The sequence below is a fragment of the Pipistrellus hanaki genome (assembly GCF_964339955.1).
Source record: "Pipistrellus hanaki genome assembly, chromosome: 12".
NCBI classification, from domain to species: Eukaryota; Metazoa; Chordata; class Mammalia; order Chiroptera; family Vespertilionidae; genus Pipistrellus; species Pipistrellus hanaki.
Window position 1 is genome coordinate 27,219,528 of NC_140514.1, and position 26,163 is coordinate 27,245,690.

Genomic DNA, 26,163 nt, shown 5'->3' on the forward strand with positions numbered 1-26,163 from the left:
TTTTCTCTGGGTTCATCAGCTCCCTCCTGGCCTCACTAAAGGTCACTCTTCCAGTCCTCTCAGGTCTTCACCCGTTTATTTATCCTACAACCCTTCTCTTCACTCTTCAGACTAGAAGGTGACATCCATGCAGATTGCCTCACCAGAGTCTGCTCATTCCTTTTCATTCTTGCCTTTGGTTGGCTCCCTTTGCCACCCAGTCAGCAATCAGACAGATCTTTGTCCCCCTCCTCAACCTTCTGCCTGAATCCTAACCCCCCTTCACTCCTGGCAGATGGCTTTTCTAATCTCCTTCACTGAGAAAACAGAAGCCAATAGGAGTGAACTGTACTTTTATACTCTTTTCTGTCTCCTCTATCTTGCCTCCCATCCTCCACCCCACATAAACTACTCACCTCCTTTCTTCTCTTCTCAGAAGAAGTGAATCTCTCCTCCTGTTCATTCCCCCACGGTCCAAGCCCCCTTATCATCTCTCCTCTGTCAACCCCCATGTCCAAAACCTAGAAACACATTTCAGTCTCTCCCATCCCCATCCAGCTCTCAAGAAAGAAAGAAAGAAATCCTTTGACCTATTTTACACACTGACATGTATATCCCCACCTTCACCTTCCCTCCCCTTTTTTCCTTCTCATCCAGATTTCACCAAGCCTCTCCTTCACTCTCTAGCCCATTCCATCTGTCTGCTGCTGTCCATTCTGCTGACATGGTGACTTCCTAATTCCCAAGTCCAATCCACTCTCCTCTTCCTGCCTCTCCAACCATTCCTTCTCAGTGTCCGTCTCTGCTTCCTCTTCCAGCCCTTCAAATGCTGTTGGTCCTCAGGGTTTCACCCTTGGCCACCCGCTCTTTGTACCCTGATTAAGCCCATATATTCCACCCATTGGGCGATGATTCCCAAGGTCCTAAGTCTCTCTGAGTCCCACCTCTCAGTTGAACTTCCAACCAGTATAGCCATCCTGCAGATACCCAACGTTTGTCACACCAAAATTGAACTCATCGTCTTTCCTTATAAATCTTCTCCTGTTGCCATCAGTGGTTCCTTTCGTCACCCTCTCTTCCTTGGCAAAGCTGCTCTCCGGCTCTCAAAGCCCAAGCTAGTCCATCGTCCTCTCTCCGGATCATCCGATTCGTTGGCTCTCTTGCCAGGCTCCCTCCTTAAATTTCTTGCCCAATGGAAGCTCTCCTGCTCCTTGGACTCCCTGGAAGTCTTCATAGCCCCACTTGCCCCAGGGGGCCCCTTTGTGCCTGGGTTCCTTCCACCTCCAACCCCCACCACCCAACTCAACCTTTCTGGGTCCCTGCTGACTCCCAATGGCACTCACCTGCTTCCTCACTCTTCCCCCCCTCCACCCCCCAACCGCATCCTGGGTGCCAGCTGGAAACAGCCAGCTACAAAGACTTCATTGGACGGAACCGTGAGGGAATGCTCTCCTGCGCTCTGCCCTTTCCCACCTCAGCAGAGCTTCCCAGGGCCAGGTTTCCAGCGGACTCTGAGAGCCGCTGAGAGATGCTAACCCTGCAGCCTCCGGCCGTGTTTGAAACGCCTGGCAGTCCCTCCTGTGTCCGATGTTACGAGCACCGTTTAGAGATGTCGGACAAAAGCCTTTAATGCTTGTGTTGTGTTTTAACTTGCTTTCCTTTGGAGGCAGGGAATTGTCAAGTAAGTACTCACGGCGCTCTGCCCGCGCCCCGGGGTCCGGTGAGCACCCAGCACTAAGCGTTCATGCCGAGCCCGCCTCCGCCAGGGGCCTGGGCCCACGGGCCGCGGCATTTGCCACCACGCGGGTCTCTCCCTCTGGCCCCCTCATCTCCCGCGCTGAGGCGATGCAGCTGCACACACATGTGCTTGTGACTATGAAGGGAACATTCTGAGATTGCTTTCCTTTTCCGTTGTTCACTGAAAATCGAGGTGAAAAAAAAAAAAAAGCATCTGCGGGGTTGCCACTGCGTGTGTACATATATATATACACATGGCATGTATATATGAATACACCGTGTCTGTGCCTGTATGCATACTCCGTACACGCTGTATAATATGTGCCGTATTATACAACCCGAGTACCCTCAAGACCAGCCCTGCGTTGAGCCTCAGGCTCTGCCTTATGAACCATGCTGCAGCCCATCACAGACCCTGGCTTGCTTTCGTCATCTCTGAAACCCCCTTAGGGGGAAGAAGAAGCCCACGGATTTCATTGGAAAGTCCCACTAAAACAGAAGAAAGAGCAGGTGTCCTGGGAAGCCAGAATTAGCGTGAAGGAAGTGTCTAATGGCGGGAACTGGCGAGCTCCCCGCCTCCCGGGTTCGCCCCGTTTGGCGGCGATGATGCCCTCAGCCGGGGGTGTCCTTTTGCAAAGATGTCATTTTGCTCGCTACCCGTTCCTCGGCGCTGGTGATAATGCCACGGGACCCAGTGATCGTGTATGATTACATAACACGTTTTGATTGAAGCGTTTCGGAGAAAATAAAGGTGGCTTGTTTGTGTGTCCCCCCCACTCCTGGCACAGAAATGCAAACGGTTCCCGCAGGCAAGCCACCCTACTGAGAAACACGGGGAATTATTAGGCCAAATTGTGAGTTGAATTGATTCGGAAACAAAGCATCCGTTGTGCCCAGCGCCCAGCGCCGTCCAGGAGGACGGGGCTGTCTTTCCGACCACACGCTCGTCCCCGGCACACGCGCAAACCGGCAGAGCCCCGGGCGCCTTCGCCAGGGCCCGGGCGTGGCGTGGGAGGCATTGACGAGGCTCCCTTTTCTCTCCCCATCCTGTAGGCGCGTTAGTGCAGAGTTTGCCCAGAGACGCCAGGGTATGAGCTTTCTGAGTCTGTAGCCGGGTGCACTCTTTCCTTTCTGTTTTAGTTCTCTGCTGGCATGCCCGGGAAGCATGGTTTGTGCCACACGGGAATGTCTGTTCCCTTGGAAAGTGCTTGTGCATGAATGAGGTGCTTGCTAACGCCACTCTAAACTGTACTAAGTTTCTCACTTGGCTTTGTTTGCTGCTTCCAAAGGGGATCAAGGTAATCCTTTTCTCTTCACCTAACCCAAGAGCCACAACTAATGGATTCGGAACGTGCGGGGCTCCCCGACCCACCCGTGGTTTCCTAAACTCCAGTGGGTCCATTTAAAGGAACCCCGGGGTTACCCCAAATTGGCCGTCTCCTGCGAGAATCCATGAGGGCTCCGCCAGGACAAAGTCTCCGAAGTGAATGGAGGGGCCCAGATCTCCGACACGGAGAAGGGAAAAGCTACCTCCGCTGTGATGGCAGCAGTGGAACCAGGCCAGAGCCCTGAGGGACAGAGCAGAGTGGTTCTCTGTGGTCGACCCCTGGCTTCCTGCTGGCCCTCTCGTGTGTTGAGAAGGACCTGAGTCCATGGCTCCCAGGACTCCCCACGCTGTGGGGATTTTTTCGCTGCCTAACTCCAAACAGTTTTGACGCATCCTGTCTGAGGAAGGGCCAGCGGGTTCAGGAAGCACAGCCTCTGCCTTCTCATGCTTAGGCTCCTCTTGGTGTTAACGTCCGCCATTGGCTCAGTGGATTTCCCGGCCCCCGGGAAGGAGGGAGGGGGAGAGGGAGGGAGGGAGGGACTGACCCCCGACAGCCACCCCAGTACCTGCGAACCCAGGCCCCATCATGCAGGACCCTTCATGTCAGAAGCCTTTCAGGGGGTGGAGGGAGGTGGGCAAGGGAGGAAGACAGACTAAGCCTAGGTGGAGGGCCCGGAGACGGGGGGCGAGGAGGGAAAGGGAAGGAGCTGGCCTTGGCCTTTGCTAGCCACGCCCAACAAGCCAGCTTGCTGCCTTGGTCAGCACCGTTCCTCCCGGCCACTCTCTGTCGCAGGCCACCCGTCAGCAGAGCGGCGCCCCAGCCTGAGAAACTCCAGAAGAACAACATCACCAAGAAGAAGAAGCTGGTTGAGGTGAGGAGGTTAAACGCGTTTGCTCCTAACTGGATAGCGATGTCCTGACACCTGGTGTGGACATCACCGTCTGCAGGTCCCTGCCAGGGAACCCGGATGAGTCCGATGGCCCTCATTCCCGCTCCCTCCTACACAGCAGGGAGTCCCCCATCCCACCGCGTCCCATCCCCTCAGCCCCGCCCCTGGCCCTGTGAGCGCTGACTCCAAAACGTCCCGTGTCCCTCGAACCTGGTTCCCGTTTCCTGCCCTGGTGCCACTCGGGGAGGGCGGGGGCTCGTTCACTGTCTGTCGTTGGAGTGCTCACCCCTGCACCGGGTAAGATGCCTCATGCCCAGGAGGAAAGACTTGGCATTGATTCCACTTTGCAAAGGAGCACCTGAGCTCAGGGCATTTCGGCGGCCTGTTCGGCCCCCTGCCCAAGGTCTCCAAGCCAGGAAGTGGTTGAGACTTAGGACGGTGGTGCTGGTAACCTGCTGTTTTCTGGAACATGAGGCCTCCTCACGTTCTTCCCATCTTCGGACATCCCCCCCTCTCTCTCTCATGCCCTGCTGCCCGCAGAGTCCCGCTCTTTGAAATATAACTTCACATCTCACCCTGGCGTTGAGACCCAGTCCATTCCCACATCCAGGAAGATTGGGATTCGGTTCAAATGAATGGGTTCAGAACGTTACCAGGAGCTATAGTTCAAGCTCACCTCCCATCATTCTCACCGTCACAGACACCTCCACTCCCAGCCCCACTGCTTCGTGTCCTGGAGCTGTCTCGGGCTTTCACGCCCCTGATGCCAACGTCTCAAGCTCCATTCAGATTGGATGCGCCTCCTCCTCCTGCCCCACACCTCGGTCCTTCCAGGCTCTTTGCTGACGTCTTCTCTTTCCTGATGCTCTTCACCCTGAACCCTCCCGCACCTGCCCACTCCCTGCCACGCACCCTGCTGCCATCATTTGTGGCTCAGCGGTCTCCCGTCCTGGACTGTGAACTCAGAAAAATCCATCTCCGAATGTTATTGGAAAAGGACTTCTCGGGGGGATTTATCACGGAACCCAGCACAGGTCAGGGAACACAGCTGAGCTTCAGGAGGGACAAGACCCAGGAGCTGAAAAGCCATCCTAAGCCAAGATGGTGCCTTCGTCTGCCCAACTGTGTGTCTCACGCAGTCTCCTCTGTTTCTGCAGACTTTTTTTTTTTTTTTTTTTTAACTGTTTTGGTGGCCTCTGGGTGCTGCTCAGCACCCGAGTTTACATCTCCTCCGTGAATTAAACAGCCAGTTCTGAATTCCTGGAAGGAGCCATGTGATGGGCCCAGCTTGAGTCAGTTGTCCACCAGGACTGGGGCTTACACAATTATACACAGTTCTGGGAAACACCAGGGGGTGAGGGTGGGTATCGGGGGAGACTGAGGGCTGGGCAGACATTCAGTAAGTTGAAAGGAGGAGGAGATGAGAGAGCTTTTTAAAAGCAAAATCATAAAGATAGGAATGCTCATGGTACATGGCTAAACTGATAAGTCGGCCTGACCAAGGAGTACAGGAGATATGGGTAGGGGCTAATTGTACCAACTTAAGGAATTTGGGCAGTGAGAGCAGATGCTGTTGAGTAAGGACACGGTGTGGTGTTTCGGGAGAATTAGTCTGATGTCTGCAATTGGTGAGCTTTGGAGAAAGAAAAGGCCAGAATCAGAGATCGTGGGAAAAAGGAGCTCACCTCTTCTTACTCTCATTCCCACCAACCGGCACAGCCCTGGCACAGGGGCCCTGCCCACAATACGTGCGCGTCAGACTGAATTAGGAGCTCGTCTGATCCGTCTCAGCCCCACTGTTCTTTGTCATGGGAGACAAGACAGGAAGAAGAGAAGTGCAGTGTCTAGCTGTTGGGAAAAAAGAAAAAAAGCAAATCCTGTAGAAACTTGGTGGGGCGTGCACCCAGCAGCAGAATGAGCGTGGCATTTGCCTCCGTGTGCTGCTCTGCCAGGCCCAGCAGCGCGTGTGGGAATCAGAGCAAATCCCGGAGCCACCATTCAGCTCCCTTGCAGACGCCTGCCAAGGCGCAGACAAATGTCTGGGTGACCTTTATAGGGCACCAAACCCATAGACGGGCTCCCCCGAGGAGCTGGGAAGCAAACCTAATGTGTTTAGGAAACTCACTATATTTCTAGGTGCTCGCCTGTGCCCCTAGCATCCCGGGCAGCTAAAAACAAGGGGTGTTAGGGGAGCGGGGGGGGGGGGGGGGGGGCGCCTGCATTTTATCCGAGCTGGACAAGAAGCAGAATGTTTTTAGTGCGAGATTGGCTGTTTCCCTGCCCAGAGGTCCCAAGAGAGGCGTGGCTGTGCCTGCGGTGTGGGCTGTTCCTATAAGCCTGAGAGTCTAAGGATAAGGTGACCAGATCGTCCCACTTTGGGCGGGACAGTCCCGATTTCTAACAATTTTTTTCCCAAGTCCCGCAGCGTTTTAAAAATAAAAAATGAAAAATAAAAATAAAAAGAAGTGTGGAAGAGGAGTCCTCAGGAATATGGCTATATTAGAGCCAGCTGCTATAACAGATAAACCTTGAAATATATTTGATTCAGTACAATAAATACGTTTATTTTTCACTTAAAAAAAAAGTGCCGATTTTTGGAAAGAATCAGTCCCGATTTTTAACAATTTGTCCCGCCAAAAGCGAGATATCTGGTCACTTTTTTTTTTTAATATATATATATATATATATGAAACTGATTTTTTACAGAGAGGGATAGAGAGTTAGAAACATCGATGAGAGAGAGTCACCCATCAGCTGCCTCTTGCACACCCCCTATTAGGGATGTGCCTACAACCAAGGTACACGCCCTTGATTGGAATCGAACCCGGGACCCTTCAGTCCATAGGCCGACGCTCTATCCACTGAGCCAAACCGATCTCAGCATGGTCACCTTATCTAAGGGCCGCTCTCCTCTCTGTGCGGGGGTGCAGGAGCTGGCTCTGGACCACGTGTTCGGCTACCGGGGGTTTGACTGCCGCAATAACCTGCATTACCTGAACGAGGGCGCGGACATCATCTTCCACACCGCGGCGGCCGGCGTCGTGCAGAACCTCGCCACAGGTGACGGGCCGGGAACCGCCTCCGGGCACAGGCCTCTGTGCCCGCCGTCCGCGCCCGGGCCCACACGCTAGGTGCCCGCGGCGAAAGCCTTCTCTTCCCTTCAAAGCCAGTCCTCCACTCCCGGCCGGTACCCTTCAGTCCTAGACGATGGGCAGGCCCATGCTGGGAGGGTCAAAGGTGCTATCGGCTCCCGGGAGGCTAAGAGGGAGGGAGAGAAGCCGGAAAGAGGGTGTGGGGATAAAGAAATCCCAAGAACCAGGCCTAGGGGAGCTTTTTTTCATTCCTTTTCACCTGTGACCAGTTTTTTAGCAGCTCAGATTTTCAAGTTTTGCTTCTTTTGACTATGGAGCTAGATTGACAGTGAGAAGGAGAATATTTAAACACCAAACAGAAAATATCCAAAACTTAACCCTATGACTCTTAAATTAAAAAGTTTGAAAAGAGACACAAAGTGCAAAAAGAAGCCTTCCGAAATCAATTTGATAGACACCCATATCTTGACCGCCAGATGTAGATGTTACTATTTTGACTTATTTGCTTCATATCTTAAAACCTATTTTTGCTTTTCAAATTTCTATGTTCTTCCCAATCTGTGCAGTTGCCCATGCATTGGTTTTTAGGCAGTGACATCACTGGGCACATAGTGACTTGTCTTTTTTTTGGAGGGGCGGGGGGAGAGGGGCGTGAAATTTTCTGTGTATTTTCTAGCCTCTCATTCTTTTTTTAATAGTGATGTGCTGTTTCCTTGTATGTCGCTGCCATCACTCCCCTTCCGTTCCCAGGCCTGGGGGTTGGTTTACAGTGGCCACTTTGACCATCAGCCTCCTCCTCTTGGACTCTGGAAGCCTCTGCCCTTAGACTGTGCTCTGGGCCCACACAGGACAGCAGGAAGGATGGAATGGAGTTGGCGTGTGCTAGATAAGACAGCTGCTCCTCTCTCAGACCAGAAACAGGCTATGTACATGTGAAAAGGGACCTCCTGTCTCCCCAGGGTTGATTCGTTTTTTGTTTTGTTTTGTTTTTAATTTTTTAATATATATTTTATTTAATTTTTACAGAGAGGAAGAGAGAGGGATAGAGAGTTAGAAACATCGATGAGAGAGAATCATCGATCAGCTGCCTCTTGCAAACCCCCTACTGGGGATGTGCCAGCAACCAAGATACATGCCCCTGACAGGAATCGAACCTGGGACCTTTTAGTCCGCAGGCCGACGCTCTATCCACTGAGCCAAACCGGTTTCGGAAGGGCTGATTCGTTTCACAGGGCATTTCCAAAGGCTCTGCACGAAGCTGTGGGCTGGCCCTGAGGCCCTCAGCCTGCCCGCTCACCCTCCCGTCTCTCCCCCAGGGAGCCAGAGCTTCTACCTGGAGCACACGGACGACATCCTCTGCCTCACGGTGAACCAGCACCCCAAGTACAGGAACGTGGTGGCCACCAGCCAGATAGGTAGGCGGCCCTGACACAGCCATGCTCCTCCAGGCCGAGCAGGAGTATCGGAGAGGGGAGGGCGGGTCCCTGACACCCACCCTGTCCCACTGACGTTGCTGTTGATTGTTTGAGCCCCCGAACGCCTCTGCGTTGCTTGGGTTAACACATCCAGGGACGGGTGGTTCCGAGGAGCAATCAAGTCAGACCATAGCTGAGTTCCCAATCGCTGGATGCCCCCATCCCCGTGGACCGGGGAGAATTGTTCAAACCCAGGGGATCAAAAGAAGAGCCTCACGTCTGAAGCCGGGTGGTTTGTGCTCAGCCAGGAGCGATTTCCCAGGTCTTCTGTGCCCATGACCAATGCGACCTGACTCCCATGTGTGAGAAGCGCGTGTGTGTGTGCGTGTGTGTGTGTGTGCATTTAGCTTGGTCATCTCGGAGGCAGTGTTTACACACATCCCTTCCTGCTTGTCTCCATTGAGCCCATGTTCATTTTTAACTTTAATTTGAAACTTTCCGATGCTGGTGCTGAGAGCTTCACTGTTTGAAATGTGACTGATGGTAGCTGTTGTGTGTGTGTGTGTGTGTGTGTGTGTGTGTGTGTGTCCGGGCGCTTCCTCATTGCCATTGCCCACCTCACGCTGGGGCCGTGGCCGAGGCCCAGGTAAGGCTTTGAACCTGCACAGCGGAGTCATGCCTGCGCCACGCTCGCCGGCTGTATCTGGCCGAGTGGCAGATACAAATCCTTGACCTCATCCTGCTCCTTGTGGCTCCTCTGGCGGTGTGCACGCCGGGCACCGTGCCCTGGCCCCCGCCTCTAGGAGCCCAGCAGGTGCTCACTGCTGTCTTGGCCCCTGGCAGGCCAGGCTGTGGGTCCCTCGGGCCCAGCCGCTGAAGGGCCCCTGAACGCCGCTCCTGAAGGCTTTTAGGGGCACCTGAGGGCTGCCTTAGCCTGGCCGCCCTCTGGCCTGAGCGCTCTGACCCACCTCCCGCCTGCAGGAACCACGCCTTCCATCCACGTCTGGGACGCCATGACCAAGCACACCCTCTCCATGCTGCGGTGCTTCCACTCGAAGGGGGTCAACTACGTCAACTTCAGCGCCACGGGCAAGCTGCTGGTGTCGGTGGGCGTGGACCCCGAGCACACCATCACCGTGTGGCGCTGGCAGGAAGGTGAGGAAACGGGCCTTCTGTCCATGGAGGAAGGTGGATCTGCCTCCCTGCCAAGCCCAGGAGGCCGGGCTGCTGGGGAAGCCGATCCCAGGGCTCTTGGGAGCCTGGAGAAGCTGCTCATTGGACGCCTCCTCGGGCAGAGAGGGCTGCCGGGCGGCCGGTGCTGGTTCCAGAAGGGTCTGTGGCACTTTTGGAAAGTGCCCCGATGCCTCGACCTTCCTCCTCCCGCAGAAGGGCACAGCCTCCTCCCTTTCTCTCCTAACGACCTCTGACCCAGGCTCCCTCCTCCTCAGTGGGCCTTCTGGTGGCTCCTGGATTCTGCAGCAGCCTCTGCGCCTCCGTTCTTGTTTCAGGAACTGGGGACGGGGGTGTTACCACTGAGACATGTTTTTCTTTCACATTTTAACTTTTTTTTTTTTTTGAAATGGGGATTCATCTTATATTCCAGGCTCACATTTAAATTAAGCCACTTAGCAGGTTTTCCTTTCTTCCTTCCCTCCCTCCCTCCCTCCCTCCCTCCCTCCCTCCCTCCCTCCCTCCCTCCTTTCCTTCCTTCCTTCCTTCCTTCCTTCCTTCCTTCCTTCCTTCCTTCCTTCCTTCCCTTTTCTCTCCCCACCCCACTCACCCCCCCCCCCCCCACACACACACGGACACACAGAGGCTGCTACTAAATTTATGGTAATTTTAGTTAATCAGCTTAACAATAACCCACAACCTTCGGACCAACTTAAATTTATGGTAATTTTAGGATGAAAGCTGTGCAGTCTTCCAAGCATGTACTCAGGCTGGCAGAAGCAGATCTAATTAGTGAGGCCGCTAATGAGGTCTGTCTCCAGCCGGGCCGCCCGTATCTGGGGCACATGAAGCCGGGCACGCACAGGGGGCACGTCTCCGGTGGAGGCTCCTGGAGTCCCATTATCTCAGCCTCTTCCCGTGGAGGGGCTGTGGCCGGGGCTGAGAGGAGAGGAGCACAGCCAGAGGAGCGCTGCAATCCCGCCTGAGCCCCCGCGTCAGGAGAAGGGGCTGGGGACCTGCAGATGTTTCTGAGGAGACTCAGTCATCACATTCCCTCCACTTCTCATTTTCCCACTCATTCACATGCTGCGTCCAAACGGCCCACCCTCTGGATCTCGGGGGTGCAGGTTCATTCCTCATAATGGCCAGCGGATTGAGTAGACCACATGTGTCAAACACAAGGCCCGCGGGCCAAATCCAGCCCGCCAGGCCTTGCAATGTGGCCCGCACCGCGCTGTCATCACTGCACTCCGCTGTCAGTTTATGACATTGTCAGTTTATGACTGTTCAGTAAACCATTCGGCCCGCGATTTAGGCTGGATTTTAGATTTTGGCCCCTTCTCTGATTGAGTTCGACACCCCTAGAGTAGACAGATGGGCCGATTTCCAGCCTGAACACTTCCACGGATGTGGCCCTTGTCACTTCCCGAGGCAGCCGCTCCTTCTCAGAAAGCCCTTTCCTCTATGAGGCCAGAAGTTGCTGAATAATGACCTTCTTCTGCAAGACTGACCCTACTCGCTGCAGTAGCCAGTCCAAGTCTATTCCTCGTGCAGAGAGAGGAAGTTACACTGGCCCCTATACACAGTCCTGGCTTTTTCCCTTCCGCTCGCTCTCCTCTCTGCCCTGTCCGTCCCTCCGGGCAGGACCTGCTCGGGCCCTGCCCCCGCACAGACTCTTGCTCACAGGGCCCTTCTGGCGGGCCGAGGGAGAATCGGGGGAGCCAGGACCTTTAAACGAGCTCCCAGGAGCAGGAGAGGCCCTCTCGTTGGGAACTTGCTCCAGTTGTCTTGGCTGGAACCAGCACGTGGGTCTGTCTGTACAGAGGCTCTGAGCCAGAGGTAATATCGAAGGGCCTCTCACCAACCAGCAGCTCTTCCGAGCTGATTGTGGAAGGTTTTTCCTTAAGTCCTGCTTACCGATAAATAATGTGTTTTCCCGGAGGTTTATGTACATTTTTGTGGTTATTAGGGAGCATATAATTCATTCCTCATTTGTTAAATTTTTTTTTCTTCTTTTTTTTTTTTTTTTTTTTTTTTACCATTTTTTAAATTAAATTATTATCTGTGTACATATCTTACCATTGCCCCCCCCCCCCCTCCGTCATTTGTTAAATAATTATTTTGCGGAACGAGAGAGTGGCGGGGGGGAGGGAGGGAGGATATACAAAGTAAAGTGGAGGGGAAAATGAGCTGGTTATATGAACTGCGTGTTGTCAGGTCCTAGATGCCTGTATGAAACTCGTTCTGAGCAGCCTAGAAGCCAGTGCCCCGGAGGAGGCAGGCATTGCCCCATAGACGTGTGTGTGAGATCACAACGAAAAACAAGCAGTGGCTTGAAAGAAATGCGTATCTTGTTGTTTTTTATTTTGCATTTCCCCCAGGGCTCCTCTGAGATCTTCCTCTTCCCATCACTTTTGACTGCTTGTATATTGCTGGGCCATTCGTTACCGATGCTGAATGTTAAGTCTTGGTCTCCTACGTTTCGAAGTGTTTTTCTCCCATTCTTGTTGTTTGTCTTGTAACTTAGTTTATCGAATCCTTGGGTACCAATTCCTTGGGTACCGTTGGGCCCAAGGCAGAGAGGGATATTACAGGAAGTTCGAGTTTCCTCTGCAGAGAGAGTTACTGCTGGTGGCGAGAGGTGGCCTGGGCCTCCCGGTCCCTGGGGGACCGTCCCCATAGGGAGCGTCTGCAGGCTGGCCTCGGCCCACCGTGCTAGGGAGTGATTATAAAAAACAAACGGAAGCGTAAGTGACGAGGAAGAGAGGAAGAAAAAATACATCTGAGTGAATAACAGGGAGAGGAGATAAGAGGAACTAAAACATTAAGAGTAAGTTTAAAGAAAAATAAAGGAAAGGTAATACAAGTTCAAAATGAACTTTAAAAAATCCAGGGCTGAAGGAACACAGATAGATGAGGTGTAAAATCAGGGCTAAAAGACTAGAAGCCAAGAGATGTGAAAAGGAGCCAAACGAGTGATGATGATGATGATGGTAAGAGTGGTCGCTCACAGGACACTCACTGCCTCAAGACTGTGCTGAAGGCTTCGCTCAGCTCCATCCTTTCAATCTGCACACTTTCCAAAACGAGCACTATTGTCGCCCTTGGTTTACAGGTGAGGAAACTGAGGCACAGAGGGGCTAAATAACTGTCCGAAGTTCTACAGATTAGTGCTGGCATTGGGATTTGATCAAGACGAAGGTTAAGTAAAACTCAGTTTAAAAAAAAAAAAAAAAAACACAAAAAAACTCAAGAGACAGGCAAAAAACATAAATAAATGGAATTGAGGATAAAATGAGAAATTAAATGTAAAAGGTAAAGGAATTTAAACCTAAAAAACCATAAAGCAAAGGGACCATCTAGGGACCTTTATTCAAAAATAAAAATTAAAAAAGCAGAGTGTTGGAGAGAAGAAGACACTGTCCGAGAGAACTGAGTCTCAGGGACACTCTAGGCGGGTTCCTCTCCCTGTGGTGGGGTGAACCTTGGTGACGGTGAGGGACGGGGATGCCCTTTTCTCTGGAGGGGTCCCCCTCCCAGGCTGTCCTTCCCTGCCGTGTTCACAGGCGCCTGAACGTGGCTGAGGGGGTGGGGTCAGGGATGTGTTAGCAGCACCTGCTGTTCTGGAAGTTTCCCTCTCTGTCTGACGGGGCAGGGGCAGTTAGGGGAGAAGGCACGGCAGGGTGCCCGGGGTTGCGGGGACAGAGAGCCCTCCGGGCCCGGGGCTGGGCGGGCCGCTCACCGGACTCTCTCTTCGCACCAGGTGCCAAGGTGGCCAGCCGCGGGGGCCACCTGGAGCGCATCTTCGTGGTGGAGTTCCGCCCGGACTCGGACACGCAGTTCGTGTCCGTCGGCGTCAAACACATGAAGTTCTGGACCCTGGCGGGCAGCGCCCTCCTGTACAAGAAGGGGGTCATCGGGTCCATGGAGGCCGCCAAGATGCAGACGATGCTCTCCGTGGCCTTCGGTGCTGTGAGTCCCCGGGAGCTTCCGAGGGCCCTGAGCCCTGCGCGTGGGGGTGGGGGGTGTGGAAGGGGGGGAGAAGGAATATGGCCGAGAAGCTGCAAACAAGAAGGCCGTCTCCACAAGATCAGCCTCGTTGGCTTTTTTTGCAGTCACTGCTCCCTTTCCTTAGCACCGGAGCGTGGGCAGAAGGCTCCTCATCCCAGAGGCAGACGGCTCGGGAGCCTGAGGGGTCTGGGTGAGACAGCGCAGAGGAGGTGGGATCATTTCTGCCACCGGCTGGCATCCCTTTTCGTTTCAGCCCTTGTGCCCCCTGGATTCCCCAACCGGCATCCTTAAGTGGCCTACGGGGTGCCCTCAGCCAGCTGGCAGGATCCCCTGGGGACATTCTGGGGCACAGCCCACGGGCCCTCCAGCTGAGGGTGTGCCCACCTCCTGACTGAGCCCGGAGAGCGTCCTCGGGGGTGCAGCCCTGCCTCCCTGTCCCCCAGAAGTTCCCTCCACGCAGAGCTATGCCCCGTGGGGAAGCCAAGGCCCCACAGTGACTCACTCAGCAGACTGGCTTTCAGAGCCAGGGGACGTGTCCTGTGCTGCCGTGACTGTCTGCAAACTCCTTAGCCCAGAAGGTCAGGTCCAGGGCACGCTTCCATGTCTCTGCTCTGCGGAGCAGGTGTCGGGTGGGGAGCGGGAGGGGCCGTGCCTGGCCCGCCTGGACCGTGTCCCCTTGTCTGCAGAACAACCTCACGTTCACGGGTGCCATCAACGGGGACGTGTACGTGTGGAAGGACCACTTCCTCGTCCGGCTGGTGGCCAAGGCCCACACGGGGCCCGTCTTCACCATGTACACCACCCTGCGGGACGGGCTCATCGTCACCGGCGGCAAAGAGCGGCCGTAAGCAGAGCCTCGGGGGGCACGTGTGCGGTTGAGTGGAGTTGAGGAGTTTTGTTTTGGGAAGAGGCCAGCAGAAGCATCGACAACCTGGAGGAAAATGCAGATCTTTGTTCTCCTGTCTTTCCTGCATCAGGGAGACCAGTCTGCCGTCTCTCCCAGGGCCACAGCTTCCGGAAGGGAGGCTATTGAAGGAATGGCGGTTTAACCACCTGACAGCCCGAGCAGCCTTCTCGCCCCGGTCTGCGCGGCTTTGCTGTGCATCAGGTGTCACCGTGGGTAGCTCTGAGGGAGACGAGACGGAGGAGGAGTGAGAACAGAGAGGGAGGTCCCCGTGGGGACAGGGAAGTTGTGAAAAAGGAAGCAGAGAAACGGGAGACACGCAAACACTCTATGTTTGACTTAGTGAAAAGTTTGGTTTTCTAGGTTACAATTCTCTTTCCTTCCAAGATCATGGCATTGGAAGGCATTTTAGGAAATCTGCCCGCTCAAGGGGTTGTGAGGCCCAGGGCCTGTCCCCAGGGCCTCAGGGAGGGCCGCCTGGAGGGCCCGTCTTCCTGGGCTCTGGTGACTGTGACCGTGAAGAGGCGCCAGGGGGAGAGGGCCGTGAGGGTCACGGGGGGCCTGAGGACAAGGCCCGACGCGCTGAGTTCCTCTGTCTTTTTAGGACCAAGGAAGGAGGTGCTGTGAAGCTGTGGGACCAGGAGATGAGGCGCTGCCGAGCCTTCCAGCTGGAGACGGGGCAGCTGGTGGAGTGCGTGCGCTCCGTGTGCCGCGGCAAAGTGAGCCGCGGGCCTGGCCGGGGCCGGGGGCGGGGGGTCCAAGGGAGAGTTAGCTCAGCGCCTTCCAAGCCAACAATCGCAAGGAGAAGCAACCTGCATTTATTTGAGATAAAAAAAAAAAGTGCCATTTGGGAAGCACACACTTAGGCAGAACCAAATAGTGTCCCGATGGCAGGGTGAATGCGAAGGGTTTCTATGAGAAGAGACAAAGGAATAATTACATAAGAAAGAAAGAAAGAGCTGAGCTACTCTTCGCTGTGCATGAGCGAGCGTTGGCTGGTTTTGTCTTCGGACAGAAAGTCCGTATCACCGTCTTGGTGCCGAGAATGCCCGCTTTCCTGCTGGCCTCACAAACAGTTGTTTGTAAAACGGTGTTGGTGTAGTCCAGCCCCGAGGCCTGGCCCAGCCAACCAGCACTCTGCTGGCTCTGTGAACTTGACTACTCCAGGCAGTTCATTCGGGCGGGATGGTACAGGATTGGTCCTCTTTCTCGTTGTGTTCTATTACAATAGGGGAAAATTCTAGTGGGGACCAAAGATGGAGAGATCATTGAAGTCGGTGAAAAAAATGCTGCTTCCAACATCCTGATTGACGGGCACATGGAGGGGGAGATCTGGGGCCTGGCCACACACCCGTCCAAGGACATCTTCATCTCCGCCAGCAACGATGGCACAGCCCGCATCTGGGACCTGGCGGACAAGGTGAGGGGCCGAGCTGAGGGCGGTGAGGAGAGGCCGGGCCCGGGAGGGGGTGGGGGATGGGGCTGAAGATGCGATCAGTGACTGAATTAGCCCCGTGGTCGGCAAACTGTGGCTCATGAGCCACATGCGGCTCTTTGGCCCCTTGAGTGTGGCTCTTCCACAAAATACCACGACCTGGGCGAGTCTATTTTGAAGTAATGGCCTTAGAAGAAGTTTAATTTTTAAAAGTTTGACTCTCAAAAGAAATTTTAATCATTGTGTACTGTTGATATTTGGTTCTGGTGACTAAAGAATTTGCCAACCACTGGGTTAGCCTAATAAAAAGTCCCATTCACACACACTCAGTCTATCTTTTAGCTGTATATCTGCCTACAAATATTTAGTCATAGTAGAAATAATCTAAGAGAGAATGATTATTCTCTTGTCGTGAAAGAACCCACAAAACCTAAAATATATAAAAAAACAAATAAGGGAGATGATAAATCATCTTCCCAGGACAAGAAGATTAAAAATAATATAAAATGTCAAGTGTTCCCAAATGGAACATTTCAATCACAATCCCCACAAAGCTTCTATTAGAGTTTGGAAAAGACTATTTAAAATATCATAAAATAATTTTTAAAAAATTCATCTGGAGTAAAAATCCAAAATAGCAAAGAATAGTCTAAGGTGGGGGGAGGTAACATTACGAAGCCTTATCTAATATTAAAACAATTACTGAAGTCTCTAATAATTAAGATACTTGGTTTCATTACAAAGGGGCCAGTATTGAAGTATGTTTGCGTCCTGTCTTCTGTGCACAGACCAGAGAACAGACACGCAGGGGCCTAAGCATGGCCGTCACCTCATCAGCTCACAGTGATTACGTTGCCGATGGTAACGGCACATGTCATTTCCTGACCACCTGCTCCACACCGGGTGCCTCACGTACCCTGTTGTCAATGCTTACGGTAACCTTGCAAGAACAATACTAATATCACTTGTTTTTCACATGGGAAACCGGAGAAGTCACTCACTAACCTGGGCACACCCAGCTAGTGAGAGCCACGACTCAGGATCTGAACTAACAGGTGCTTATGTCGCAAACTCCCCTGAACAATAACGGTCAGCCATCTGCGGCTGGAGGGTCAAGGTCGGCCTGGGGCCTGTGTCTACAGATTAAGTCCCGCTTTCGTTCATGTGGTGTCTGGGGCCACTTTGGTGCTACAACAGCAGCGTTGAATGGCTACGAGGGACCATGTGGACCCCAGAGCCCAATATACTCACTTCCAAACCATTTACAGAAAAAGTCTACCGGCCCCCCTGCCCTAAAGCAGGTCGTCTCTCAAGCTGTTCTAATCAAAACTTCCTGCCCACCTAGCGACTCAGGGACAAGCAGCTAAATAGAAGCAAGCGCTCTGGAGGCCCACGTGGTAGCAGAGGCGGCCTGGCTGCCCCGGCCTGGGGGGTAGGATGTACCCCGGGGAGCAGTGAAGGCAGCCATGGCTCAGGGGCCGTTATTCTGCATCCATGCAGAAGCTGCTGAACAAGGTGAGCCTGGGCCACCCGGCCAGGTGTGCAGCCTACAGCCCCGACGGGGAGATGGTGGCCATCGGCATGAAGAATGGGGAGTTTGTTATCTTGCTGGTGAACAGCCTGAAAGTGTGGGGGAAGAAACGAGACCGGAAATCTGCCATCCAAGATATCAGGTACGCCGCAGGTGGTCTGGGCAGGGAGGAGAAGGCGGGCCTGCTCCTTCCCGGGGGCTCCCCGCTTCCAGAAGGTCCCTCTCCGTGAGCCCCCTGTGGGAGGACACCCGCTCACACAGGGGTCCTCGGACTTGTCTTTACCAAGTTCCACAAGAGTGCTGAACACCTCCTGCAAGGGGCCCTTCTAAGAAAGGCTGCCGGCACCCATGCCCCTGCCTCCCGGGTTGTGATGCAGAGGAATGGTTGAATTCCGTAGAACGTGGGGGAAGCGGAGCACCTGTGAGTTAGGAAGTGAGATCTCCCTGCCACCGAGAGTCGGGAAGGCCGGGCCCGGAGCAGACCTCCCGCCCGGCCGGCCGGCCCCTCGGTGACCGTGCTCTGGGGTCGCTTTCTCCAGGATCAGCCCGGACAGCAGGTTCCTGGCCGTCGGATCCTCCGAACACACTGTGGACTTCTATGACCTCCTGCAGGGCACCAGCCTGAATCGCATCGGCTACTGCAAGGACATCCCGAGCTTTGTCATCCAGATGGATTTCTCCGCGGACGGCAGATACATTCAGGTTTGCTTCCTTCCGCTTTCCTGATCCCTGGGGCAGCCGGTAATAACAGGAACAACAGCCTCGGCTTATACTTAGTGAGTGCTTCCTGTGTTCCGGCCAGCGTGCCGATGTGCTCTTCACAGGGGCTGCGCTAGGTCCTGTCCCTTCCCTCCTATTCCGTAAGTGAAGAAGCAGCGGCCTAGTTGTTTGAGCACTGGAAATAGAATGTAAAGGAGTTTTTCCTTCAGTAAGAAAAGCAGGAAACACAGGCCCTCATCGCGTGTGAGCCTCCTCTCACCATCTCGCCTTCAAAGCTTCTTAATTTCTAGTTCTCCGGGACCACACCTAAACCAGTGTCACTTCTTATACTTACTTTCATTCCAAACCCTCCGGGGGTCCGGCGGCCCCTCCGCAGTGGGACCTGGCTTCCAGAGGGTGGGCCAGGCGTGAGCACTCCTCCTGGGGTCCTGGGGGAACCGGGCCAGCGGGACGGGAGAGCAAGGGGTCCCGCCCTTAACACTCACAGTGGAAGGCAGAACCGTTTTCCCGGCGCTCTGAACAAATGCGGTGCCTGTGAGAGCTGACCTGGAGCTGGATATTCATTGTGACAGGAGAGGGGACACGTTCATCATCAAATAGTGAGCCAGGCCCCGGGGTCTGCTTCTGGTGGACCAAATGGCCCTGGTCCCTGCTGTCCCGGAGCCTGCCTTGTCACAGCGAGGACAAGCATTACCCAGACCGTCACAGAATGTAATCCCACACGTGACCGTGTGTGCGGAGCAGGGGCAGTGCAGGGAGCCGTGGGAGCCTGTGCAGGGGCTGGATTCAGATCCACTTCCTTTCTGCGAAAGTGGTATCGAAGCCGAGATCCGGAGGAGGCGTTGGCGTCAGCCAGCAAAGAGGGCTGGGAGCACTGTTCCATCTGCGGGAAGGGAGGCCCCGGGGAGGCAGCCCTCAGCTCACTGGGAAATCGGGCAGCCCGGGGAGGCCGGGCTGGAAGGCCGGGCTGGAAGCACCCGCAGGGGGAGAGGGGGCCGGGCTGTAGGCAGCAGCCGCTTTCTGGGAATCGATCCGTTTCCCCTGGAGAATTGGCCCTCGGAGAAGCAGGGGCCGGGTCCTAGGTGCTTCAGCAGTCACCCACGGCCGCTGCTGACCATGAGAGCGCTGGTCTGACTTCCGGGCAAAGGGCCTCGGTTCTGAGATGGGTTTGGTTTTCCCGAACTTGAGTGAGCGTCAGAGGGACCCGGAGGCTTTGTTGAAAACAGACCCGGGCCCACCCCCAGTGTTTGACGTGGCAGGACTGGCGAGGGGCATTTCTAACAAGCTCCCAGGTGATCCTGCTGCCGCCAGTCAGGAGCCGCCACTCCGGTCCTGGGCTTGCAGAGGCAGGGCCACTGTTCTGGGAAGCAGCACGCCACAGGGGAGGCGTCCTCGGGACTGGAAAGGAAGCTGATGGACAGGGTTCCCTCCCGCTGCAGGTGTCCACGGGAGCCTACAAGCGCCAGGTGCACGAGGTCCCGCTGGGGAAGCAGGTGACGGAAGCCATGGTCATCGAGAAGATCACCTGGGCCTCCTGGACAAGGTGACAGAGGGAAAGGGAGTCTCCCGCCTCAGGCTCAGCCTCCGAGTGTGTGTGTGTGTGTGTGTGTGTGATTGTGTGTGTGTGTGTGTGATTGTGTGTGTGTGGTGTGTGTGTGTGTGTGTGAGTGTGTGTGTGTGTGTGTGGTGTGTGTGTGTGTGTGTGTGTGTGTGATTGTGTGTGTGTGTGTGGTGTGTGTGTGTATGTGTTTGTGTGTGTGTGTGCAGGCTCAGCCTCCGAGTGTGTGTGTGTGTGTGTGTGTGTGTGTGTGACTGTGTGTGTGAGTATGTGTGTGTGTGTGTGTGTGTGACTGTGTGTGTGAGTATGTGTGTGTGTGTGTGTGTGGCTGGGATCTGAAGAAGCTCAGAGACCGAGCTGCCCTTTCTTTGGGGAGTGGGGGCAGGAGGCTCTTGGTACCTGTTTGGGCCACTGGATATGATCTGACCTGGGCCTTGAAAGGAAAGTCCCTCTTTTTGTGTAATCCATCTTTCAAATCCCCAGTCCCATCCAGCAAGAAAAGGGGAACCATCTCCTCTCTCTCTCTCTCTCTCTCTAAAATCCTCACCCAGGTTTTAGAGAGGGAGGGAAAGAGGAAGGGAGAGAAGCATCAACATGAGAGTGAAACTTCAATCTGCCTCTCGCACATGCCCTGAGAATCAAACCCACCACCTTTCAGTGTATGTACGCTCTAACCGCCTGGGCCACAGAGGCCCCCCATTTCCTGACTAAGCCCTTAATCGCCAAGAGGAAACGGGAAGCTGGATGTGCCCGTTGGCTTGGTAAAAAACGAGGCCTTGCCAATTTAAGGAGAAGGAGCCACCATCCCGTGAGCTTGAAGGAATCCCCTCTCACACACACCCATATACTCAAGACCCAAGGGAAGAGGGAGAGAATCAAAGAGGAGGTAGCTTTCCTTTTTGGGGTGAAAGGGACCCGGGCAGCGCAGGGCAAGCTGGGGCCAAGATGCCTGAGGAGCCACAGGGGGCCCCCCACCCTGAATTCTGTAAACCACCCCTCCGCCCCTCATCCCTGAGGACGCCTGAGTGCACCAAGCCTTCTCGCCAGCCCCCTCCTCACTGCCCTTCCTTCTGGAACAGCATCCTGGGAGACGAGGTCATTGGCATCTGGCCGCGGAACGCGGACAAGGCCGACGTGAACTGCGCGTGCGTCACCCACGCCGGCCTGAACATCGCCACCGGGGACGACTTCGGGCTGGTGAAGCTCTTCGATTTCCCGTGCGCGGAGAAATTTGTGAGTCTGCAACCGCCGAGGCGCCTGCCCGCCCGGCCTCCCTGCTCCGGGCACTGCCCCCGAGAGAGGGGACAGACAGCGGCCACCTCCCCGCCACAGCCCCACGGCCGTCTGGAATCCAGAACAAGAGGCTCTTGTTCCAGCCCTGTGGAGGCTGGGGAACCCCTAACAGAAAGATGGAATAGAGAGGGCCGGAGGCCGGAGGCCAGGACACAGGCTTTAGCGAAGAGAAGAGTACCCCGGCCGGCTGCTTCCAGAGAGAGAGAGTGGAAGAGAGAGAGGGCCGGGCTCCATGTACTCCTAAGGGGAAGATAGGGAACGGGGCTTAGGGCACTCAGCACTAAGACCTAGGGACTTAGGAATCGGGGGCTTAGGGTATTTGGCAGGTGCTGATGGGTGGTTCAATGCTCAGGAATGTCCGGCTGCAGGTGGGGTTTCTGTCTGTCCATCAGTTGGAGGAAGGGAGGATCTGTCACCAACCTTTTCACCTCCCTCTGGAGGGCGTCCTGGGAGCTGGGAGGAGGGAAGAAGGGGGTGGGTGGGCGGGCAAAACGGCTGCTGTGAGGCAAGAATGAGACGGGAGAGCCTGCGAGAGGCTGGCTGACAGATGTCCCACCCAACGGGAGTCTCCTGAGGTAAGGAAGGTTCTAGAAAGAGGGGACTGGAGTCCGTCAAAGGAAGCAGCTGTCGTTTCTGGGAGGAAGAGGAAGAGAAGGGTTGCTCAGGGTCCCTGCTCACTTTATTTATTTTAAATACTAAAATGGAGGCTTTTTTTTTATTTTTTTAAATAAATTTTTATTCATATTATTACAAATGTTCCTCCCCCCCCCACCATTGCTCTCCTCCACCAGGTTCCCACCCCACCCTCTGCCCTTTCCCCACTCCCCATTGTCCTCATCCATAGGTGCACAGTTTATGTTCAGTCTCTTCCCACATCCCCCTCTCCCCTTTTCCCCAAGAATCGTCAGTTCACTCCCCTTCCATACCTCTGATTCTATTATATTCAACAGTTAATATTGTTCATCAGATTTTTTTTTTTTTTTTTTTTTTTGCTCACAGGCCAAACACAAGCGTTACTTTGGTCACTCGGCCCACGTGACGAACATCCGCTTCTCCCACGACGACAAGTACGTGGTCAGCACCGGAGGCGACGACTGCAGGTAGGTGCCCGCCGCCACCCAGCTCGCCGGGCTCAGGGCCCAGCCTGGCACCCACCCTCACCCCTGCCTCCTGGGCGTGCGCAGCAGAACCGCCACCGGCTGTCAGGACGACCTTGAGCCAGGGCTGCTGTTGACGTTCACGGCTGCTTTGTGTAAAATGGCATCCTGTTCTGTGAGGTGTGACTGGGTTTCCAGTGTTTTCGGAAGCACCCCTACCCAGCCTGCTCTAGAGAGATGGCATCAGCCTCTTCTGCATCTGGGGCACCTCCTGTCCCCCTACGAAGGCCAGCGCCCGTCTGGCGTGCGGAGGGCCAGGGCGAGCTCATCTTCAGTCATCGATGTTGGGCAAAACTCTTTAGGGGCTGGACGGTGGGGTGTGTGTGTGCGTGTGTGTGAATGCATGCATGCATTCCAGGTATTTTTTAAGTGGTCTGAGAGAGGCTGTGGACAATGAAAATGCCCCCCAAGGAAGCTGAGGACCTGCCTGGGGACACCCACTTCCCATCTGCTGTGCCAACTGCTGCCAGCACGGAGAGCCCTTGAGAGAGACCTGAGAGCAGCTCCAGGGTAGTGTAAACACCCATTCAAAGTGGCACCAGGCAGCCACGGCCAACCTGTACACAAGCCAGCAATGGGAGACGGGAGAGAATGGGCCGCCCAGTGCAGGAGGTGGTGCAGAGAGGTGTGAGTGACTCTGGATCGCTGTGAAAGGCCCGAGGCCTCTGTAGCTGGGGGCAGGGGGGAGGGAGGAATGCTGTGATCCTGGCTCCGTGCTGAACACTACAAGGGCTCTCCTACTCAAGTGGCGCTGATAAGGCCTTTTCAACAGTAACAAGGGAGATACTGTGAAGTCAGATTGCCAAAAGTCCTCCTTTTCAGCACTCTCTGGCTGCTGAAAGAGCCAGGAAAAAAACAAAACCTTTAATAATAATAATAATAAATAATGAATTTTAAAAAATGGCGATCTTTCATTGGTGGTAAGATCCCAGGTTCACAGTTTCTGTTCCCAAAAACAACAGGCTCTGCATCACCTGGCAAGGTGGTTTTTGTCACTTGGTACAGCAGGATGTCCACCAGGCACAGCCGGCTGTTTGTTCTGCCTTTTCAGTATCTTTGTGTGGCGATGTCTGTGAGGGCCAGAAACCGCTCCCTTTCTTGCTGCTGCTGCTCCGGCCCGGCGCCTGCAGAGGCAGCACGGAGGCTGGACCACGCCTCCCACGCGGCCGGCGCTGCACTCACACGCGGTAAGACTGCACACGGGGCCTCCGAAGCCGAGATGCCGAGAAGGAAGGTCAGTTCTAACATGCTAAGACTGCTTGCCTCTGTTCCTGAGACTAAAAACTCTTCTGTACTAACAACACTGACAAAGCATCCTATCTGACAGTGTAGCCCGCGGACAAAATGGAAAGCCTCAGTTACCCTAACCAATATGTAGCTTTTAATTTGTTGCATCAGAACTTTTGCAAAAGGCGTTTTGCTATTATGTTTCTATATTCTTTAAAAGTTGTTCGTTTTTTTTAACAAATAAGTTGAATAAGACAGCTCCAGGTAGATGGACCGACGTCCTAGAACTATCGGTAGCCTCTGTTCTCCCCATTTAGCTTTCAAAACCAAATGAGCCATGTATAAACGAGTTGAGAAACTTAATTTTTTTAAAACATTTCGTTTGCAGAGTTTTCTATCCATTAAGTGCCTTTGAAAGTTTCCAGTTGTGTGGGCTGCTGTCTCACCTCCCACAAATGATCTCCTTTCTACATCAGGTGCTAACACTTCCAAACTGAGGAGGGCTACTTAGGAGTTTCCTGGTCTGTCACCCATGTCGCCTGTTTATATGTCCAGGCTTCTCAAAGGAAGGGCATCAGCTTGGGAACTAGTGGCTATAGGAAGGTGAGCAAAAAAAGGAAGGAAATTCAGGCGGGAGGGAGTAGGATGAGTGTTCATTATGTTTAGTGCCAAATCTATAAAATCCAAAATACTAGAAGAAAGAAAAAAAAGCTCAACCAGTTCCAGGAGGATGAGCTGATTTATCTTGTTAAATGGGAACAAATGAGGTGATCTGAGGCTGACTGGACACCACTGATTTGCTTCTGAATTTTTATATATATATAAAATTCCTAAACCCAAACAATATTTGATAAATCAAGATTATATAATCTAGCTTAGCTTCCTCAGAGCGGGCTGGCTAACAGAGTGTGAGTTGGACAGTCTTACCCAGAAGACAGCTCCAAACCACCTCAATCATACTTGACGCTCAGCCAAGCACTGGCAGGAAGGATGACGGCACACACTGGTGACTCCGAGCACATATATACCAGTGAGTGCTTGCGGTCAGTGAACTAAATTTTGGATGTTAAGTTACTGGCTAGCTGCAGTTGTCAGTCTAGAGAAAAGGCGAAATGAAGCAGTTTTCAATTATCTAGATTAACATTTACCACAGAAGTGCTTCAGCATTCTAAATGGATTAGGTCATTCATTAAGCTATTTTTATATGCCAATTTATTAATGCCTTACATTAACCCACTGATAGGTTGATGGGCCCAGTTAGAGTCCCTCTGCAGTCCTAATTGTTTTCTGTAACCATGTGACTGGTGATGCTGAGTGATAACCATGTCTGCCTATATTGTACCACTGACCTTTCATATGACTGAATCTTGCATAGAAATGCTGGTATGTACAGCTATATTTACAGAGCAATAGTGTCTGTGTACCAAGAAAACTTCTAGTAAACATTTATATGGTATGATTTTATGTATGTTCATAAATCCTGCACTGTATTCTATGTTAAAATAATTGGTGCATGTATTTATTTTCAGTTATCAAAGTATAAAGAGAATTTAGACATTTTGGTGTGTGTCAGATTTGATTAAGTAAACACAGCTGCACGAGAAGCTGAAACCCTCTCCGGCTGGAGCAAAGTCTCTTCCCCGTTTGTGTGTACTTCTCATCTGCTACAGTTTCACCAAATCATAATACTGAACATATTTTAAGTCTATAAGCTTTATTGATACTTTGCTTTTACAGTTCACAAGGCATTCCACGATTTAGTTCAGTACAGCTTAAACCACAACTGTATAAATCTTCATTTTATAATTTCTTGCATAACAATGTTTGATATTTGCAAACAACATTTTTGGAAGCATTAGATTCAGTCCACAGATTCAGGGTGTGGGACAAAATTAACTACGGTAAGTCTGTGCGGTGAAGTTTATAGGGTGAGCTCTATGTGCATGGCATCCTTTCATGTTGAAAACAGATGGTAGTGCGCCTAGAAATATATTTTTTTTCCTGCTTATGTATTTGAAACTACATAACCACGTATAACCAATGACTCTGAGATATCAAGCACGGTGGGGAAGCTGGAAGGTAAAGGTCTAAGCTTTGTGAAACACTATATATAGATAATATATATAATCTATATTTACTTATATTGGCAATTAATATAACAGTAAAATTCACAATACACCTAGAACATACCAGGAAGGCAAGCTTTTCCACTCCTGCTTTAGTGGTATGATCTCGTCTAAACATTTCGTTTCAGAAAATCGGCATCAATCTACACAGACCATACACACACAGTGCACAAACTGTGAAAAGGGTTATTTTTTTTTTTTCAGCTTCATGTTCTCTGCAATTCCCCAAATACAGCAAGACTACCTGCAACAAAGCCTAACATACAGCTTTCTCAGATCTTTGTTATTCACCAGTGCCTCGGGTAGGAAAAAAACAAGTATGATCACGGTTTAAATCCATACGTAGCAGCTTACAATATTTAAGATGATGAGCACGTGGCCGTCCAGAGGGTGATTTTTCCTCAGACACTGCATTGCTAAAAATAAAGATCTGTGACACTGCAATGTCAAGGCGCCATTCTTCCCTGACCCTCCCCCATGTAATCAAATGTATATCCCCTTGAAAGATAAACTCCTACTGTGAATCATTTCAGGCTTTTTTTTTTCTTTCATTCAGCTTTGCGTTTCAATCCAGGGATTTTTGCTTGGATT

General features: G+C 53.0%; 2 protein-coding genes across 4 annotated transcripts in view; one reads left to right on the plus strand and one right to left on the minus strand.

Annotated features, from left to right (window-relative positions):
• The window catches only part of EML6 (EMAP like 6), a 194,250-nt gene extending 168,361 nt beyond the window's left edge, over positions 1–25,889 (plus strand). Inside the window, exons 29-42 of the mRNA XM_084900797.1 lie at positions 3,837–3,915; positions 6,864–6,993; positions 8,342–8,440; positions 9,422–9,595; positions 13,374–13,582; positions 14,308–14,465; positions 15,130–15,244; positions 15,757–15,945; positions 17,461–17,633; positions 18,031–18,193; positions 19,651–19,754; positions 20,786–21,002; positions 22,062–22,162; positions 23,271–25,889. Of these exons, the coding sequence (XP_084756923.1) occupies positions 3,837–3,915; positions 6,864–6,993; positions 8,342–8,440; positions 9,422–9,595; positions 13,374–13,582; positions 14,308–14,465; positions 15,130–15,244; positions 15,757–15,945; positions 17,461–17,633; positions 18,031–18,193; positions 19,651–19,754; positions 20,786–21,002; positions 22,062–22,162; positions 23,271–23,295 (1,936 nt within the window). The 3' untranslated portion in view covers positions 23,296–25,889. The remainder of the gene's footprint in view (positions 1–3,836; positions 3,916–6,863; positions 6,994–8,341; positions 8,441–9,421; positions 9,596–13,373; positions 13,583–14,307; positions 14,466–15,129; positions 15,245–15,756; positions 15,946–17,460; positions 17,634–18,030; positions 18,194–19,650; positions 19,755–20,785; positions 21,003–22,061; positions 22,163–23,270) is intronic.
• RTN4 (reticulon 4) overlaps positions 25,144–26,163 on the minus strand; it is a 55,653-nt gene continuing 54,633 nt past the window's right edge. For all 3 annotated transcript variants that reach the window (XM_084900800.1, XM_084900801.1, XM_084900802.1), the window contains one exon: positions 25,144–26,163. In XM_084900800.1, the coding sequence (XP_084756926.1) occupies positions 26,121–26,163 (43 nt within the window). In that variant the 3' untranslated portion in view covers positions 25,144–26,120.